Here is a 20,388-nt window from a genome sequence, read left to right as displayed (position 1 = left end):
ATTTTAAAAACAATCATTTGGTTGAGTCACATCTGACAAGAATCTTTAATGCAGCATTAATTGAGCACCAGAGAGTAAACGAGAGAACTCTTAGTAATAGAGGTTGGGGTGGCAGGAAGGAGAATCACTACAAAGTAATCTTTTAAATCAAAGTTGAGAAACAGCAGACAAGTTAAAATATCCAGACCTAGAGGCTCATATCCAAGTTGAATGAAAGCCTAGTTTAGTTGCTGCAACTATTTATTAGGAATGAGATTAGAATTGCTGTGGATATAATAAAAAATACTTACTGTACTTATCATTTTACATTCATTGAGGACACAAGATATATTTTAAGAATGCTGTGATTAGATTTAGAAGATATTTGAGAGGGAATGAAATGCCCAGATGGTGGAAACGATACTATGACCATGGGGGTGAATTGAGAGTTTAAATTATGTCCTTTTCATTTGAGATTTTGTGAAATTTTTGGAAATAGAATCAAAAGTTAATGGAATATAAGAGGCCATTCAGCCCAGTATCCCAATCCTGGCCAGAAATTGGTTACTTAATATATGCCAACTTCCCATCTCTCAGTCCGGAGTCTTGGAGTTAATTGGCTGTATTCCCAATGCAACATGAAGTGTAGATGGAGTCGATGATGTGGGGAGGAGGCGGGATTTGGTCTGTATGTGTGATACAATTATTTTGCACAATGGTTTGTTCCCCACTATCTCTAATACATAGTCATTCTATTATCTGTTGCATTGCCCTTGAAGAAGAATGTCGATATGTGCAGTAGTTGTTGGTCAAATGACAGGAAGATGTCTGGGATTTAGCTGGCGTGGGCTTGCTTTTCCCACTGAATTCCTCCTGCCGTATCTTGCTCTGGAATCAAATCACTGCGGCATTCTTTCATCGTGAGTTGAAAGCATATTCATCAAGAAAATCCTCTTGTACACATTCCCCATGTTTCTTCCATTCCCCCTTCGCACTCAAACTTCTGTCTCCATGAGAGGAACTAACATTTTCTTACATCTTTGAGCTTTGCTTGAGGATTTGCTAATCCCCCTTACTTCTTCCTCCTTTTAATGATGACATTTCTGCACAAAGGATGAGGATTTTTTAAGTTTTCCTTTGCATTAAATATAGTTTTAAAGATCAAAAGAAAATTGCAAAAATGTATCTTTGCAACTTGGTGAAAGTTTTGAGTGATGACAGGGATAATCTCTTGCAGTTGAGTTGAGTATGGTAATCAGGTGTAACCTTGGCAAAGATAAAAAGAGTAATAGCTTAAATAATAAGAACACAAAAAAGAATCATTAGCAATGGAAGGCCTGTATGAAGGATAAGAGAAGGATATGATAGGAGAAGTCCACTCAGTATAGAAAAATGAAAGGCAACCTCATTGAAACATGATCAACCCTCAGAGCCCAATCAGGACAGATTCAGGGAGGATGTGTGCCTTAGTTAAGGAGTCTAGAATCAGGATAAGGACATGCCATTTAGAATGGCAAATGTAGAGAAATTCCGTTACTGGTGAACCTACCCTGGAGGGTTTGGGAGACTCAGATAAACAAGTTAATTCACACAATGATTGCTAAAGGGCCTGTCCCACTTACACGATTTTGTTCGGTGACTTGCCGGCACCCGTCATAGTCGCAGCAGGTTGCCGAAAATTTTCAACATGTTGAAAATACAGCGGCGACCAGAAAAAGGTACACTCTTTGGGTGACTACTTACAACATGTCGCGGGGTGATGCCTGTATGGTCGTAAGTAGTTGCCCAAAGAGTCGTACCGGTTGAGACGCCAAAGAGATTTCATAATAAGAAACGTGGAAATTAAAAACACTCCCAGAGCTAGTAGCAGTCAAATATGTGACAAGAGGGTCCTGTATGGGACAACCCAGTTTAGCCCAATACACGGGATGTCCTGGCGCATATGGGACAGTTGGCAACCCTAGCTTCCCTCCCCCCACTGATGCAGCCCACAATCATCTCAAAACGTCTGCAGGTGGCAGGAATCCCAGTTATATCAGAAGTTCGAGGTGTAGATGGTGAACAGATCGGGAGAGAGGACTGTCCCCCGTGAAGCCCCTGTGTTGCTCACTACCATGTCCGAGACACAGTTCTGTAGCCTGACATTTTGTGGTCATCCAGTCAGGTGTTGGTGATCCAGGACACCAATGGAGCATCCACCTGCATCTTTGTCAGTTTGCTCCCTAGCAGTGCAGGTCGGATGGTATTAAAAAGCACTGGAGAAGTAAAAAAAACATGACTTTCACAATGCTTCCCGGCTTATCCAGGTGAGCATAGGAACGATGGAGCAGGTGGATGATGGCGTCTTCAACCCCCATCTTTGTTTGGTAAGCGAACTGCGGGGGGTCCAGGTACAGTTTAACCAGGGATCGCAGGTGAATGATCCAGGGTCTTCATGATGTGTGAAGTCAGCGCTGTAGTCTAAAGCCTGTAGTCATTGGAGATGCTGGGACACATCCTCTTTTGTACAGGAACGAGGCAGGATTTAAGCAAATCAAACAATGGCCAGGGTAACATTGTCTGAGGCAGCTCATCCACGATCTTGTTGAATGACAGATCTGCCACAAGTGGCGGAATGGTCTACTCCTGCTCCAATCTTGTATGTTCTTATATAGAAACATAGAAATTAGGTGCAGGAGTAGGCCATTCGGCAATCCATATAGCATAGATTTCAAGCGGAAAGTATTTTAAGATGGCAGAACTTGGAAAAAGATTTAAAAATTGATCAAATCAGATTAGTTAAACTGCCTCAACTATTCCTAAAAGTCTCATGCAATTATTTAGGTATGTTAGCTTCCTTATCTCGTTCACAAGAATAGCTGAGCTGTGGAGCTTAAGGCAAGATTGTACTTTAGATACCTCACAACCACGAGAGTACAGCCTGCAGCTCTCAGTGGCCCGACTGGCACATTTATCAAAATTCCATTTAAAAATGCTAATAAATAGCAAGGGTTAAAATCAACTTCATACCGTTCAATGAACCTTTCCGCCCTCGCACCATGGACCCGCTGCAGTTCTCATAACGTCCAAACAGATCCACGGATGATGCGGTCTCCCAAGTTCTGCACACCACTCTCTCTCACCTTGGCAGCCAGAAGGGGGGCTATGTGAGGATGCTGTTCATTGATTTCAGTTCAGCTTTCAACACCATAGTCCCCAGACTTGCTGAGAAGATGCTGGAACTGGGACTGACTACTTCTCTGTGTGCCTGGGCCCTGGACTTTCTCACCGCTAGGCCCCAGGTGGTCAAGATGGGGAGACATAACTCCAACCCCCTCACCCTGAACACAGGATCCCCCCAGGGTTGCATCCTCAGCCCCCTACTGTGCTCCCTGCACATACATGTGGCCTGTGTGTACTCACACCAGCAGCATCTCCAATTCTCCATCATCAAGTTTGCTGATGACACTGTGGTGGTGGGCCTGATCTCCGATAATGATGAGATGGCCTACCGGGAGGAGTTGGCTGGTGTCAGAACAACAGCCTCCTCTTGAATATTACTAAAACTTTTTATTTAAAAAAAATATATTTTATTTGTATTTTTATTAGAAGCAATGTACAGTAGTATAAACCACGGCATATGACAAAATACATTTAATGTACATCTTCTATTTTTAATTTAACAAGAAAGAAGTAGAACAAGAGAGAAAGAGCGAGAAAGAGAGAAAGTGAAATAAATAGTGATGTGTAAACCCCTAGACTACCAGATGGTGCAGTCCAGGAGTGAACGAGTAAAAGCCTATAGAAGAGTAAGAAGAGAAAAACCAAAAATAATAAAGAAAAATAAAAAAGGTACCCTTACGTGTTCATATACCTGCTTAATTTCTCACCACACCCAACACCCTGTTTGCAAATCGGTTTAATTCCAGTGTTGTGTTGCACCATACTATACTTTTTTGTGCCTTCCACCACAGTGATGAATGCTGTGGTGGATGTTTATGTTACATGTTGTGTCCTGTTTATGCATTTTATTATTTTGTTAACCCATCTTTAGCTTTTGTTAACCCAGCTTTGTATGGAACTGATTTTTAAATTATGTAAAGCATTTTGGGGTCAATGAAAATTGACTATAAATGTGCTATATAAATAACTTATTATTATTATTATTACTTGTAATGAATCAATGAAAGGAGACCATGTCTTTAAAAATTGCTTTGATTTTCCTGCTAAGTCGAGTCTCATATCTTCAAGATGTAGCGTCTCAGACATGCTTGTGATACACGTTTTAAGCGTTGGGGTGGATGCTTTTCCAAAATTTAAGTATTTTTGTCATTATCAGGCCGTAGTTAAGTAAACGTCTTTGAAATATTGATAGCTCAGAGCAGGCACCTGTTGTTCCAAAAATAATCAATTATGTATGGGGGTCCAGTTATGTTTTTAATAATTTTGAGATTTCAAAGATTTATTTCCAAAATTTATGGAGTTTTATGCAAGAGGCGAAGGAGTGTGTTATAGTTGCTTCTTGAGATAAACATTTGTCACAGATGGGAGATGCATTTGGGAACATTTTGTTCAGTTTAGTTTTTGAGTGATATTGTGTAGTATTTTAAATTGGATTAGAATATGTCTTACATTAATCGATCAGTTATGTACATATAGAAGATATTTTTCCCATCTGTCTTTGGGAATTTTTAAACTTAATTCCTGTTCCCACTCTCTTCTAATTACATCTGACGATGGAATTTCTATATTTAGAATGATATTGTCTCTTGGGTATAAACATTGTTTGATCCGCTTGTATTAATTTACTAACGTATTTACTTAATCTTCTTGCCAGAGTTTTTGCTAGTATTTTCTGATCTGTATTTAATAATGCAATAGGTCTGTATGAACCAGGGTCTTCTAGGTCTTTATCTTTTTTTGGTATGAGTGTGATAGTTGATTCCGCTAGTGTTTCTGGTAGTGTCTGTTCTTTAAATGCATATGTGTAAAGCTTGTGTAAACGTGGTGAGATTACCTCGTAATATCTTTTATAAAATTCATTACTGAATCCGTCTGGTCCTGGTGTTTTACCATTCTTCAGTGAATTTATTGTCTCTTCTATTTCTTTGATTTAAACCTGTGCTCCTAATTCCTCTTGTTCCAATAGATTAAGTTTTGGGAGATTTAAGTTGTCCAGAAAGTTTATAGTTTTATTGCTGTCTGTTGTTGTTTTTAATGTATATAAATTTTGATAAAATTGAGCAAATCTTGTATTAATGTCTTTAGGCAGCATTAGCAAATCACCTTTATCTGATTTGATTTTTAGACTATGATCCTTTTCCACTTTTTTCAGCTGATGTGCCAGACGTTTGTGCGACTTATCGCCGAATTCGAAATCTTCTTGTTTTGTAATTTGAAATAATCTGATGACTCTTGCAGATAAAATTTGGTTTAGTTTAAATTTCAATATTGCTATCTTGTTGTATTTATCTACAGTTGGATCTTTCACGTTTTCTAAATCAAGTTGTCTAATTTGTTCTTCTAGTTGCAATTGTTCCGTCCAATTCTTTTTATTTTGAAAAGCTTGGTATGAAATAATAGAACCTCTGATAAATGTCTTAAAAGATTCCCATAATAGGGAGGGCGAGATGTCTGGGGTATCGTTAGTCCCAAAGAATTATGCATATTTTAGTATATTAGTATATTGGTATAATAATCCAACAGATTAAACTAGCGATCATAAATCTACAGCATGTTCATTATTGACTTAAAACAAACCCAGCAAAGTGAATCATTATGGGAATCGGTTATGCTAGTACGTTTTAGATTAGTATCCATGAGATAGTCCAGTTATTTATGTTAGTATATAATTACAGATATCTTTTTATTAGTGAATTACTACTGTCATCTCCATTTAAATAAATTTTTATATGCTGCGTAACTCAATATCTTTTTAATCTTTCGTTCAAAAAAAGTTTGTCCTTGAGTTTACATTCCAAAGTCGATAAGGTGTCTAGACTTCACCACGTGGAACTTCTTCGGCCATCTTATCGAGAACATTTGTGCTTATATTTATTTTAAAAGTCATATTTTCTCAGATTCAGATATATAACAGTTAAACCTCCGGATAACCGTTAGCTCTTGTGCGTATTTAAGTGCTTCTTCTGGATCAATAAAGAAACGCTCCAAATCCTTATATGTGATCCTCATTTTTGCAGGATAAGTTATCCCGTATCTTAAGTTTGGAATTCCTTTCAGGATCAGTCTTGTCTTTGTAAAAAGGGCACGTTTCTTAGCCACTTCTGCTGGGTAGTCTCTAAAGAATCATACGGTTTCACCTTCAAACATCAGATTTGTTGCGAATGGAATTTTTTTCATAATGTCTTCAAGAGCTGCTATGTTGTGAAGTTTCACTATAATCTGTCTTGGAGGGGCTCCTGGCCTCGAATGTGCTCTCTGAACTCGGTGTGCAACATCTACTTTTGGTTTTTCAGACAGCTTGAATACTTGTTTAAGTAAGTTGGCAGTGAACTCCCAAGGATCCATTCCAGTCTCCTTTCCTTCTCTCACTCCAACTATCCTTAAATTCTGCCATCTTGACCAAGCTTCGAGGTCGAGACATTTTTCGGTCATTCTAGCCAGTTGCCCAGAAACTCGGTCTTGATCTTCTTTCATTCTCTTCATCACTTCAGACATTTCCTTCATCGCAGTTTCCAGATCTTTAATAGCAGTGCTGTGTTCTGCAGAAATAGTGAGAACACGTTCCAACTTTTGATTGTAATCTTCTTCAACCCGTTCAATTTCTGCTTTTAGCTCGGTCTCTACTTCCACAATACGTTGCTTGAGAGTACCGATTGTCTCAATAACTTGTTTATTCCCGAGCTGCATACTTGTAGCCAGTTCGGAAATCTCCTTATGTAACATATCAGCAAAGTCTTTTGACGCAGCTGCTCTTAAAGACTATTCCTGTTCCGTTACATTTCAGCAATGATTCTTCCTCCTTCAGTTTCTTCTTCGGACCCTTCTGGAGTTGTTTGAGGTGTTTTTCCCAGCTCCTTAGCAAGCAGTCTGGTCAGAGGTCTTGAAGTGGGTCGTTTGGGTAAGTTCCTTTTTCTCATTTAAAAGTGCCGTTATTCCCCGTTATTTTGCGGCGATTTCTGATGACGTCACTTACGCGACGTCAGGCATCCCCGGTGAGTATTTTTAAATCGGTCCCGTCTTCCTTTGAAAGCTTTTTAGTGCTTCTAGCGCATTTGTCGGGAGCGGAGCCGAATACGGCGCCTCTCACTGCTGCATGGCGCCACCGGAAGCGAATATCACTGAAACTAAGGAGTTGATTGTGGACTTTAGAAGGGCTCAACATCCGAGTACGTACACGCCAGTGGAGATAAATGGGACTACTGTGGATAGGGTGGGCAGCTTTAAATACCTGGGAGTCCACATCACAGAGGATCTGACATACTCTGGTGCTGTAGAAAGCATCCTGTCTTATAACATCCGGTTTGGCAACAGCTCTGCCCAGGACAGGAAGGCTCTGCAGAGAGTAGTGTGTTCGGCCGAACGCACCAAGGGAACTACACTCACCCCCCTGCAGGACCTATACACCAGGAGGTGCAGATCCAGAGCCAGCAAGATAATGAAGGACCCCTACCACCCCAGCACAGACTGCTGCTAGTCAGGCATGTGCCTCCGCTGTCAAGCTGCGAAAACAGAGAGGATGAGACGGAGTTTCTTCCCACAGGCCATCAGGACTGTAAACTCTTATCTCACCCGGGAGTAATTACTGTTGTGTCTTTTAAAAAAAAATGTAAATGCTGGTTCTGTTCAGTTCTGTTCCTTTGCACAATCCCGCAGGCATTGCCACTTTCATTTCACTGGTCATCTTGTATGTGTATGTGACAAATAAAGGTGACTTGACTCAATGCAATATGTTACCGGGTGGCACCCACAATGGCTGCCTCACCAACAGTCTGTCTCGTCCCTTCCTTCTTTGTTGTTTTATAGTATGTGTTAAATGTATGTTTTAGTGTTCTCTAGCCTGTTTTATGTGGAGGTTGGGGGTTGAGGGAAACAATTTCTAATCGCTTACCTCAATGGAGATGCGATGTTTTTGGTATCGGATCTACGTCCATATTCGGCCTAACATCGTGGAGTTGGCGGCCTCTTGCTGGAGATGGCCTTCGGGACTTAACATTGAGGAGCTCGCGGTCCCTGGTTCGAGACCGACTTCGGGAACTCCAAGCTGCAGGATGTTTGACCGCCCCGATGCGGGAGCGGGGGCTTTGATCGCCGGCTGCAGGAGCTTCGATCGCCCCGTCTGCGGATGGTTCGACTGCCCCGATCACGGGAGAATAAAGAGGCAGAAGATTAGACTTTATTGCCTTCTATCACAGTGAGCAATGTGGGGAATCTGCTGTGGTGGATGTTTATGTTAACTTTTATGTAGTTGTGTGGCTTGTTGCTTTTTCTTAGTATGGCTGTATGGTAATTCGAGTTTCACTTGACATGACACATGACAATAAACTCTCTTGAATCTTGAATCTTCAACTGTACCTTAATTGATACACGTGAAAATAAACAGACATTTGAAATTTTGAACCTTTGAACTGATTGATTTAAAGGTTTAATTTGTTTGTTCGCTAATTTTCAATATTACGTGTGCTGTCTTTTTCTTAGGTAATGGCTCGGTACAAAGGGTAACCTGCTTCTTCCCTGGCTTTGTGAATTCTGAGGAAACCAAGGCAGTAAATGTTCGAAGTGCAGACTCCTCCAACAGGTGGGGCAGGACGTGTTTCTTTACTAATGTATCAAATGAACGGATATTAAAGTAAATCTCAAGCAGATAATACAATATCCGGGTCTGTAAATGAGCTATGATAACTTGGCAAAAGATCTAGTACAGCATACTCCTCTTAGTTCACGTACAAGGCGGCGACTTGCACACAACGGATAACGTCTTGGAAGCGGTTTATTGATATACAACAGCTGGCTCATGTAAAACCTGTTAATCTTCAAAGATTAGTTATCAGAATGTTTCACGCTTATCTGATAATACATCCTTATATGAACTAAGGGGTGTTTTACAAGCTATGAACTACTTTATTGGACCTCTGGTTGAATAAGAAAGAGGTAATCTGCAGCAGGATAGGTATGCAACATTGCAAAAACAAAGATCCACATTCCTTAACATGTTAATACTGGAAATCCAAGGCAAGAAAACACTGGCAACAAACAGCAAGCACATCTGCATTTGCAAAGGCTGTTTCATGCTTTATATGAAGGTGTGGTATAAAAGTATAAAAAATGACACTCTTTCAGCTTGTCTATTATATATCTTCTTGAATCATTTTTGTATTCACTCATATTCCCTAAGTGGCCTGATAACACAATTTTTAATACGTATTGTCAGTGTTTTTCCAATTTCTGTGGTCAGATTAACGTGATGGTAGTTCCCAGCCTCTCTCCTTATAGAGTGGGCTCATATTTTTACCCTCAAACCCGTATCACAATCCAAACGGCCTGTTTCCATGCTCTATGACTATGAGAAGATAATAAGTTCAAGTTAAAGTTCAAGAGAGTTTATTGTCATGTGTACACAAAAATGCTGGAGAAACTCAGCGGGTGCAGCAGCATCTATGGAGCGAAGGAAATGGGCAATGTTTCGGCCCGAAACGTTGTCTATTTCCTTCGCTCCATAGATGCTGCTGCACCCGCTGAGTTTCTCCAGCATTTTTGTGTACCTTCGATTTTGCAGCATCTGCAGTTCCTTCTTAAACACTTATTGTCATGTGTCCCTGATAGGGCAATTAAATTCTTGCTTTGCTTCAGCACAACAGAACATAGTAGGCATTGACGATATTTCAAAATACTGCAACATGAATCAGTTGGTCTTTGTTTTATTTTTATTTAATTTTTATTTTTATAATCATTATCATCAATGATTACATTAATTTCTGAAGTGGTGTTTCTGTACTTTTTATTTGCACTCATTCCCTGGGCATGGAGGTGGACTGCTATGGCAATTGAGATTTTTTGGATGGCATGAGGCGACCAAGAGTGGTGGACTCGGCCCAGTCTCTCATGGGCACAGATGTCCACACCTTCAGGAGCATTTTGCAGGAAGGGCTGCCTCAAAAAGGTGGCATCTGTCAGTAAAGTGTCAGGAGTGTTAAATTAGCATATGGACTGGCAATTCAACAATTAAATTTTATTTGCTGCAGGTTTACAGGTCCATTAAAACGACAGCACAAATAACTATACAATAATCAGTGATACGATAAATTAATAATCAGTAATATGAGGTTACCAGACCATAATAGGTCAAAACGTAGTATGTAGTGCAACGTGAATAGTTGCTGGGGTAGGGTTGTGTTTAATGTTGTGGAATACTCAAGAGCCTGATAGTTGTTGGGAGGAAGCTGTTCTTCAACCTGGAGGTCACACCTATCAGTCTCCTGTACCTTCTTCCTGATGGTAGTAGCCGGGGTGGTGAGGGACTTTCATAATATTAGTAGCCTTTTTGAGGCAGAATCTTTTGTACATCTCTGATGGTGGACTGGGCAATATCTATCACTTTCTGCAGTTCCTGACGTTCGTGGGAGTTTGATTTACCAAACTGGGTCATGATGCAACCAATCTGTTTGAACACTACCGTACATCGATAGAGTATTCAGCCACATACCAAATCTTCTCAAACGTCTAAGGAAGTAGAAGCATGAAGAGCTCCCAACTAGAGTGCAATAGAAGTGCCTGTGGTTGAGTATTTTTCATACTGTGTGTATAACCATCAAGGGGTTTGCAGCAATCTGCAGATATGTTCTGTTTCAATGTGAGTGACTTATGCCCCTGTCCCACTTAGGAAACCTGAACGGAAACCTCTGGAGACTTTGCGCCCCACCCAAGGTTTCCGTGTGGTTCCTGGAGGTTTTTGTCAGTCTCCCTACCTGCAACCTCCGGCAACCACCTGCAACCTCCAGGAACCGCACGGAAACCTTGGGTGGGGCGCAAAGTCTCCAGAGGTTTCCGTTCAGGTTTCCTTAGTGGGACAGGGGCATTACTTAGCTTGTGATGGCCTTACAAGTACCACTGTTTGGACCAATATCACCATGGTTGAAAAAATGTACTGCCCTCAGATTAATATCCTATGCGTATGTGTAAAATTGTGTAAGCATGTATGCCAATGGGAAGTGCACCTGGCACTGTTCATGGATACATCGCCTACATGCAGGAAGAGGGGTGGACATCTGACTGGTCAGCTTAGAACAAGAAAAGACCCTCAACAGGATATTGTACACATACATGATGGACATGTTCTCCAAAATGGACTTTGGGGAGGGAATCAGGAATTAGATCCAACTGCTCTACACTGATATTTGTAGTTCAGCCCAAATCAATGGGTGGGAAAGGGATAGCTTCCCCATCAGATCTGGAGTCAGGCAGGGTTGCCCACTCTCCAGGCTTGTCCTGTTTGTATGCTGTATAGAACCCTTCCCTGAATTCATCGGGAAGGGCAAGAGCATAAGAGGGGTGACTTTGCCAGGCAGGTGAGGGACTGAGGTGAAAACCTCCCTGTACATGGACGAAGTCACCGTCTTTTGCTTGGATCCATTGTCAGTCCTAAGATTTTTCAACCAGCTTGAGTTGGCATCGGGAGCCAAAGTCAATGGCAGGAGGAGTGAGGTCGTGCAACTGGGCCAGCCAATCTTCCATCTTCTTCAACGTCTGGTCTGACTACCAGAAGATGCTGGGGATCTGTTTCTGAGGGGGCCAGGCCTGCAACAAGAATTGGCTGGAGAGGATTGTCTAGGTCAAGCAAAAATCAGGTCTGTGGAAGTGCTCCCTCTCAATAACAGAGAAAATGTGGTCATCAGGTGTGAGCTGCTCTTGGGGCTGGTATGGCCTGTTCCCCACTCCTCTGCCGCAGCGATCACCCGGCATTCTTATAGCTCATCTGGGGATCTAAGATGGAGCGGGTCCGATGAGTCATGATGCACGAGTTGGCAAAAACGGGGGCAAAAGTTAACACAGTAAAAGTGTTAACTGCAACAGGCTGTGCGTGGAGCAAAAAACACATTAGCACCAAATGGCATTACCTGCTGAGCTACTTTTCGCTGGTGTTGTGAAGTATGGGTCTGGCACTGCTGCTTCGCAATGTGCCAGTCAGCTGGCCATTGCTGCTCCACCTGTCCTTTGTGCAAAGGTTCTTCTGAACCAATACCTTTGACTACATCCATCGGGCAGTGGTCAGCATGGAACATCCTGCAGGCACTGAACGACAAGGACCCAATGGATCTTGTGGAGTGGTTCCCTGAGCTGACTGTCCAGTCTGGCAAAATGCCTCATTGCTAGAACTCACCAACACGGCCAAGACCTTGCTTGGCTGGTGGTAAGAGGGGCCCTCAGTTAGATCCTTCCTGTGCCATTAGAATGTCACTACCGATGCACGCTGCCCTCGGGATGGCTGCTATGGAGAGGAAACGGTTGCCCACCTCTTCGTTGAGTGTGGATTTGCGAAGAGGTTCTGGAGAATGATGCAAGGTTTCTTGTGGTTTCTCCCAAACAGCTCCGTTACAGAGGACTCTGATTTAGGGGCAGTTCCTAAGGACACATTTGAAGATGGACAACAAGTATTACTGGAAAATCATTAACTCAGTGAAAGACGCTGTTTGGTCTGTCTGAAACGTTTTGACCTTCCAGCACAGCGAGGTGCCTATCAGGGAATGTTACCCTATGGTCCATTCCAGACTGCAGGAGTACCTATGGAGGGACTCCCTGAAGCTTGCTGCAGCTAACACCAAGGCTCTGTGAGGGACGACCATGGTCTAGAGTCCTTCCTCTGAGGCGCAGAGTCTAGCGCGGACACCACTCAAACAAGGGACTGGATATCACCCCAGGGGGTCTCGTGAATGGCACGGGTGCTTTGTTTTGTTTAAAGATAGGTCTGAACACTACTGAATATGACACTAATAGATGTATAGACTCTGAAAATATCTGAAGAGTGTTTGCATAGTTTTACTTTTGTATATTTGGTTTATTCTGAATAAGTATATTTTTTTGAAAAAAAAATTCTGTAGTTCATGATGTGACCTGTAAATGGTCGCAATTGTTTTCTGATCTCAGTTAAACCTATTTTCAAATGTGCATTCCATCTAATTTCCAGGTATGATTGATAAATGGAACACACACAATGCAATGCAGTGGAGTTGACATTATTGTAGCTATTTTCTCATTGGAAGTAGTAATAAATTTGTTGCCCATATTTATCACAGGACAGACCAAGGTTCTTTCCTCAAATTAGCCCTGAAGGGATCCAACAAATGACTTGAACTGCAGTTGGACTTCCGACTACACAAGCAGCTCTGAGTGAATCATCTTAACCACAGGTTACTAGTGACTTGTGCTAAGTCTACAAACTTCTTGTGCAAGATTGTTTTTATATGGTCGAGACATTTCATGGTGCCAAATCAAATGATAGTAAAGACATGAACTCACAACAGAATCATAATTTAGTGACAACCATTAAATGATCTAGTTTTATTTATATAAGTTGTACAGTTTTACATAATTTTGCTGGAATGTTTGTTTTAAACTGAATGGAGCACAATTTGTCCAACCAGAAAAAATGTCGTAAACATCTTTTAACAACTCACTGTATGGTAAGTAATCAGGAATCCTGATTACCATTACTTACCATAGAAAGTAATCAGTATTATAGTCCCATTACTGCTGACCTGGTCAACCCTTCTAGACTGACGTTAGTAGACCATGTTTTGGAAAAGCACTTCCCACCCTCACCATCATGGTTGGTGCATAACGTGAAATATACTTCCAGCTTTTAGATATAAAAATATTTTAAAATACGTCAAGATCACATTCAGATTGAAAACAGACTTTTACGACTCTTACTTAAGGGGGATTGCAGGAGGAAGGGAAGGTTAAATGATGAATGAAGTACTGGTAAAGAATAGGGAGATGGGAGTGGATGTGATGAAGGTGCAAAGGGGTAGAAGATTATATTTGGGGAATTTAGGGGAGGAAATTTCAGATGAAGATTACATGTTACATTTAGAGAAGAAGAGAAAATGTAGAACATTACTTATTAGCATGGCGAGAGTAAATAGAGGCTGGAGATATGACCAATTCTGAGTTTATGTCAAAAAACATAGTGTTTCAATAAACTACAACATGCAAACAGTATTATACAATCATTTGAATACAATAGAATTATTTTCAAAATAGAAATTTAAATTAGCACATGGCATTTAATCATTTATTTAAATAACTGTGCAGGAATATTTTCATTAAAAAATAGTTAAATATAAAGAATTGAGATAGCATGACCACTTAGAATAAGTACATGTAAGAAACTACAATATGACATAATTATGCATCTTGTCTTGTTAAAACCTTAATCTATTTTTCAATTAAACTAACTTTCCAGCTACATTAAGCGCTATGAAATTATCAAATATTTTACAATTTATTTATGAGATAAAATTAAATAGGTTTAGCAATATATTTTATATCAATATATTTATCTGTCGTCCCTTCTCACCATTTCTTCTGAAGATGCTGGTTGATGATTGATGCTGCACTGATCAATAATGCTATGATGGATTTTCTGCCTAATTACAGCCCTTTTGACCGTTCTCGGTGAAAATTGTCAAACTGTTTTAACTGCACGAGTGAAATAAATGATTCATATTTTCATGCATTCTCTAACATGATTTGCTGGTTGGTAATCAAGATTAGGAAACCAAGCCAATTTGTCTCCACCCAATCAGGTAAACAGTGGACATTGACAGCGAGAGGAATTGCTATTTTTGCCTGAATATATTCAGCTCTAGAGACTTAATATGGGACTGTTTTACGGTTGTACAGTTCTTGGGTGTTATCACTAGTACACACAAATATCTGGTCATTTCCCAATCATATTAGACCTCCGTCCTCTGCCATCAAAAATATTTCTGCCCATTCCCTTTATCAATACAGGCTACAACATTGAACACCTCCTTCAAATCTTTTCTTGTTTGCCCCAAGATGATCAGTCAAAAAACCTCATCTCTCTCAGTGGAACGGGATGTCTCTGATCCCTTACATCATTCTAGTAAATCTTTTTGACCCTCAGGTCCTTAAGACGTTTCCAAGTGTGCTGTCCAGAACTGAATACTATGTTCCAACTGTTTTACTAAGATCATGAATCACTGCACGTCTGCACTCAAAAGAAAAAAAAAGTCTCCATGTTCATGTTTCCAGTTCTTTTCAGCATTCAGGTCCCATAGCCAAGTTATTGCCTTGGAAACATATGTAGTGGGTACTAGATGAACTGCTGGCTTATTCTTGCTGACCTTTCCCCATCCCCCATAGATTGAAGTTCTTCCACAACACATCCAATTTTGGACAAGCTGTTGCAGTTAATTACTGACTAGCCAACTGATGAAATGTAGCAAAAGGGCAAGCTAGCATACCCCAAATCACCAGAACATTGTCTATATGTGTCCGGAGTTGCTGTTATTGTTTACATGTTTTTAAATACAAAGTGCTAATGTAGTTACAGTGTTGAAATTCAAAACAGCACAGCAAAATGTTGTAGCTCTGTGCTTAGAACAATCATTGCCACTCGGTAAAGTGGATAGAAATTTTGGTTTAAAAAAAAACTCTTTCCTGTTAAAGTCTTGGTGGTCACAATTATGAACTCAAGGACCATGTTCTGCTGTTGAGACATGCTGAATTCTACTAATTCGCACTGGGCTGTCCTGTGTGGAATCTTTGGCCAAAGCAAGTCATGGAAGGGAAGAAATGCCAATACTGCTGAATCCTTGGGAATGATGATGCCTTATGGCTGGCAACCCGAGGAAGTGATAGGGGTGCCTTAGAAATAAAAATAATAAAAGCAGGGAAATTGTTTAAATAAGTAGACTCACATTTTGTTGAAGCTACAAGTAATTGGAAAGGTCGGATGTATTCAACATTTTGCTGGATATGAAATATGAAGTACAATTTTCAATGTTTGACTGAAGAATTGTATCAATAGAGCAACTCTCCAATAAGGAAATAACACACAAATTCTAAAAGGACATTTGGGATATGACTCTTTGCCAAGGTTGGTTAGTGATTGGATATCTTGGATTAACCATGCAAATGGTACATCATGACCAAACCATGGAACATTTCCAGCATTATGAAGGAAGAAAGAAACTTAAATATATTGACTCCATGTTGATCCAGCTAGATTCTGCTTGGTTGTTAAAGGCGACCATTGCCGCTCGACTATTTGTATGTGAAGGAATCAAGAAAATATAAAACAATTTGAGTGCTTCAATATCACCTCATTGGAATAATGGGTTTAGTTCAAAGCTTGGATCTACCTAGCCAACACTTTTTAATGATAACTGGATTCATATATCATGACCCAGTATTCAGCTATTCTTATCTTAAAGTTAACAATCAGCTTGCAAGGCGCAAAGTTATGGAGAATGCTGTTCTTTAAATCATCAAAGACCAAGTGTGAAGTTTATTGCACTGGATAAGTTAAAAACAGGGTGAAGAAGTATTTCCACATCCAAGACCTTTGGAATGGGAACCCATTAGAAGGACAAGCTTTAAATTTAATGCTGCGTAGCATACAGTAATGGGCAGGAATTAACCCACAAGCTTTTGCTTCAGTGGAATCCTGGTCTCAGATGCATTATTGTTAGAAGCTACCAAGCATGCCAAAGACAGGACAAGACCAATAAAAAAGTCAAAACCTTGTTGTAATTCACCAGATTTTCTTCTTTGATCGATTCTGATCAGTTTTGGTGGAGAACCTGGATTCAAAGGAATAGATGAAAAGAAGTAACTTCTAACTATTATAGTACGAATTTTTAATCTTTGATGTGGCTCACCGTTCTGTGACCTACGCATCAACAACATTGCTTTCCTTTAAAACAATGCCTTTGCATTTTGTTTAGTTTATATTTTGCCTAGGCAGCCTAAGGATTATAAATGGTTCTAAGTGCAGTTCAAGCCACATGTTCAGCGTCCAGTAGATGAGATTTGATTGAAGGTGTATGTCCTCTCCTGTCTCAATGCTGTAGATAACCGCTGCTTTTATTTCGGCAATTCCTCTGCAGCTTGTCGCTTCCGCCTCGACTGGAGCCCATCAAAACTAAATGACTTTTTTAGTCTTCTGTACTCCACATCGCTGAGTGACACTGAGCACCGAGATGGGTTTTCTCGCCTGTACTTGACACTCTCAATGATAGCATCCTTAATCACCTGTTTAGAAAGGAAAGAAAATGAGTTTGGTCTGTTATAACTTGACTGGGCAAGACTGTTTGGCTATTGAATTTCAACAGATCCATCAGATTGGTAAAGCTGGAAGTCTAGTTCTTTGAGTAGCAAAATAGATATGTTTCAATGTGTTCAATATTCACAATGTTATTTTCAAGTTTTCAATATTTGTGTAAGAATAACATAACATTTATTTAGGAACTAAGGGATAGAAAGATATTCCAACATTCATCATAGAGCAATACTGAATGTGGACACCATCCAGGAAGCAATATATTATGTGGAATGAAGCTATGACTCAAAACAAAAAAATGATTAGTTGATAAATGCATGTACATGGCTTTTTTGAAAGGAGGGAATAACAAGATAAAGCCAAGAAATTTTAGCGGAGAATTTCCCTGAAAGACAATGGGTAACAAAAAGTTGACCTGTTTCTATAATATCATGGGAGAGAAGAGATCTTTTAGATCTAAGCACAGCCACAAGATTTGAATCTTATGGGAATGTTAAGGCACTTGAATTTGAGGAGAAAGATCCCAAAATTGATGCAGGGGGTTAAAAAGGGGTAAGAAGGTGCAGGAGGCAATGGAGCAATGAGAAGATGTGGATAAGAGGTTTAAACAAACATGAACACAAGGAACTGCAATTTGGATGTGTTGCATTTGTTCAGAGATGGAATTGGGTGGAACAAACAGAAAGCCATTTGAAAGTCCGGCTTTGATTCAATGTGACATAACTAAGAGTCTGAGTGTACATCCCAGAGAGATGGGCACTGCCAAAGAGATGAAAAGATGCAATTTGGGTGACTAAATTGTGGAATAGAGAGAGGCTGAGATTGTCCAGTACAGGATTTAAGATGTAGTAACATTCAGATAAATTAGTGGAGCCAAGAAGAAAAGTAAAGAGGATCTCAGGAATCTGATGAGGACATGGAAATTATTTAAGAAGGAATTTAAGAAAATCGAACTGCAAGATGCTGGGAAAATCGAGGCAGGTAGAGTGAAAAATGCTGGAGAAACTCAGCGGGAATTTGGGGCAGCATCTATGGAGCATTAAGGAAAGCTTGTCCAAAATTGGAACGTTTCGAAGCCCAATCTTTGGGGGATGGGGAAACGTTGCCAATTTCCTTTGCTCCATAGATGCTGCCTCACCCGCTGAGTTTCTCCAGCATTTTTGTCTACCATGGAGAAATTATATTCGTCATCATGGGCAAAGTAAGCTGATGCTCAAGCCAAAACCTGTCGTATCATCCAACTCAAGAAAACGCTGAGCATTCATGGACTTTATTCAATGCCTACTAGGTTTACTGTCTTACACCTGAAGCACTCCTCTGCCGGAAGGCATCCAGCTCAGCAGCCTTATTAAGTTTAAGGCTAGAAAATAAACAAATCTCTTTGGCCAATATATACAAAAGAACATTTAAAGCATTTTGTGTGCAGTTGATACAATTGATATTTTCCAGCTCTCCAATTACTCAGGGATGGTAATTACGTCATTACACACTTGCACTTTTTAAAAAATCTGGACTATTTGGAGAAATTGTGGTTTTGTAAAGTGCATGAGTCAGGATCTATACTGAGGGGGAATGTTGCTCCACAGTCCAAATGTAGTCATCACCAGTTTATTTATCAGTAAATATACAGTATATGAAGAGTACATGTAAGTGCTCTGCCACATACCAGTTATAGCACAGCAGCATCAGGCAGTGACAACACCAGACAGGCTCCATTTCTGTAATTGATAATGAATCTAGTATCTAATGCTATATTATTAAAGAATCCTGTTTGTTAATATTGTTCTTATAAACTGTTGCCATTATACCTATTCAATATTGCTGCAAGGATATTGATGTAGGCTCTGTTGAATGAACTGATCAGTACTAATGAAAGGGCATCATCCTAATATTTCTCTCTCCATAGATATTGCTTGACCTGCTGAATGTTTTTTTTAAGCATATCCAATGTTATTTCAGATTTCCAACATCTACCGTTTTTTTTATTTTGGAACTTGTTATTTTGAGTAGCCACTTTTAAAGTTACCCAAAAATGTAATTGAACTAACACATGTATATACCTGTATTGCTAAATATTTTCGCTTAGCTTAGATATTTGATAGGATTAGCATTAATTATTCCAGCTGTGTTCCTGTTGAAGGTCACCATAATTTTAATTATTGACATAAATAGCTGGAGTAATTCAGTGGGTTAGGGAGTATCTCTAGAGAAAAGGAATGGGTGACATTTCGGGTTGAGATTCAGTCTGACTGAAGAAGGGTCTTGACCCGAAACATCAACTATTCCTTTTCTCCAGAGATGCTGCCTGTCCCGCTGAGTTGTGTTTATCTTTGGTTTAAAGCAGCTATCTGCAGTTCCGTCCAATACGTATTTTTAATTATGATGTCTTAAGAAATTATAATGAGAGGATCAAATTAATTGAGATTTATTAATGTTTCCTCAGAAAATCCAGTATAATTTACTAATGGTTATAACAAGCATGATAAAATATTAAGTATAAAAAAGTGCTTCAGAAATTCAAATTACATGGATGTCATCTTTACCGCCGAGCAGCTGAGATTAAATTGCCAATATGGCTAGACATATTGGCATTTTAACCAAATGCATAATTTCAAGCATACCTCAATATTGTTCAGTGTGTTGAATTCCATTAGGTCATGGAGCAGTGTGAAGTCCTTATTGGAATATTGGAAGTTGAAAGTAGAATATGGCGTGTCAGCATCATCAAAGATGTCAAAGTCCACATTCTCCAATTCCTCCTCACTCTCTCGTTTAACACCTTCAGGAAAGACAGCATTTGTTTCAATACACAGGTCAGTATTATCACTTCCTTCCCACAATTTACTTAATCCTTTTCAAATGCACCCTATTCTTTTGTGAGAAATTACTGGTCAACATCTCTTAACTCTCTCAAGTAAACAAAGTGGTGGCTGGTCATTGACATGAAAATGGTTCTATTTCCTCTCTCCACAAATACTGCCTGATCCAATGAGTATGAAAGATTTTCTGTGTTTTTTTTAGTTAATATTGTGAAGATAGATGACATTCATCCTCCTGCCTGAAGAAGCTATCACAGCCAAGGTATAGACTTTAACCTTGAGAGATACAGCGCGTAAACAGGCCCTTTGGCCCACTGAGTCTGCGCCGACCAGCGATCAGCC

General features: G+C 40.0%; 1 protein-coding gene across 3 annotated transcripts in view; it reads right to left on the bottom strand.

Annotated features, from left to right (window-relative positions):
• Window positions 1-13,458: 13,458 nt before the first annotated feature.
• The window catches only part of LOC129701123 (cytosolic phospholipase A2-like), a 95,383-nt gene continuing 88,453 nt past the window's right edge, over window positions 13,459-20,388 (bottom strand). For all 3 annotated transcript variants that reach the window (XM_055642129.1, XM_055642127.1, XM_055642128.1), the window contains exons 17-18: window positions 19,849-20,006; window positions 13,459-17,199 (exon numbers count right to left, since the gene is read on the bottom strand). In XM_055642129.1, coding sequence (XP_055498104.1) covers window positions 17,032-17,199; window positions 19,849-20,006 — 326 coding nt within the window. In that variant the 3' untranslated portion in view covers window positions 13,459-17,031. The remainder of the gene's footprint in view (window positions 17,200-19,848; window positions 20,007-20,388) is intronic.

The sequence above is a fragment of the Leucoraja erinacea genome, chromosome 10 (assembly GCF_028641065.1).
Source record: "Leucoraja erinacea ecotype New England chromosome 10, Leri_hhj_1, whole genome shotgun sequence".
Taxonomy (NCBI): Eukaryota; Metazoa; Chordata; class Chondrichthyes; order Rajiformes; family Rajidae; genus Leucoraja; species Leucoraja erinaceus.
This window is presented reverse-complemented; position numbering and strand designations above follow the sequence as displayed.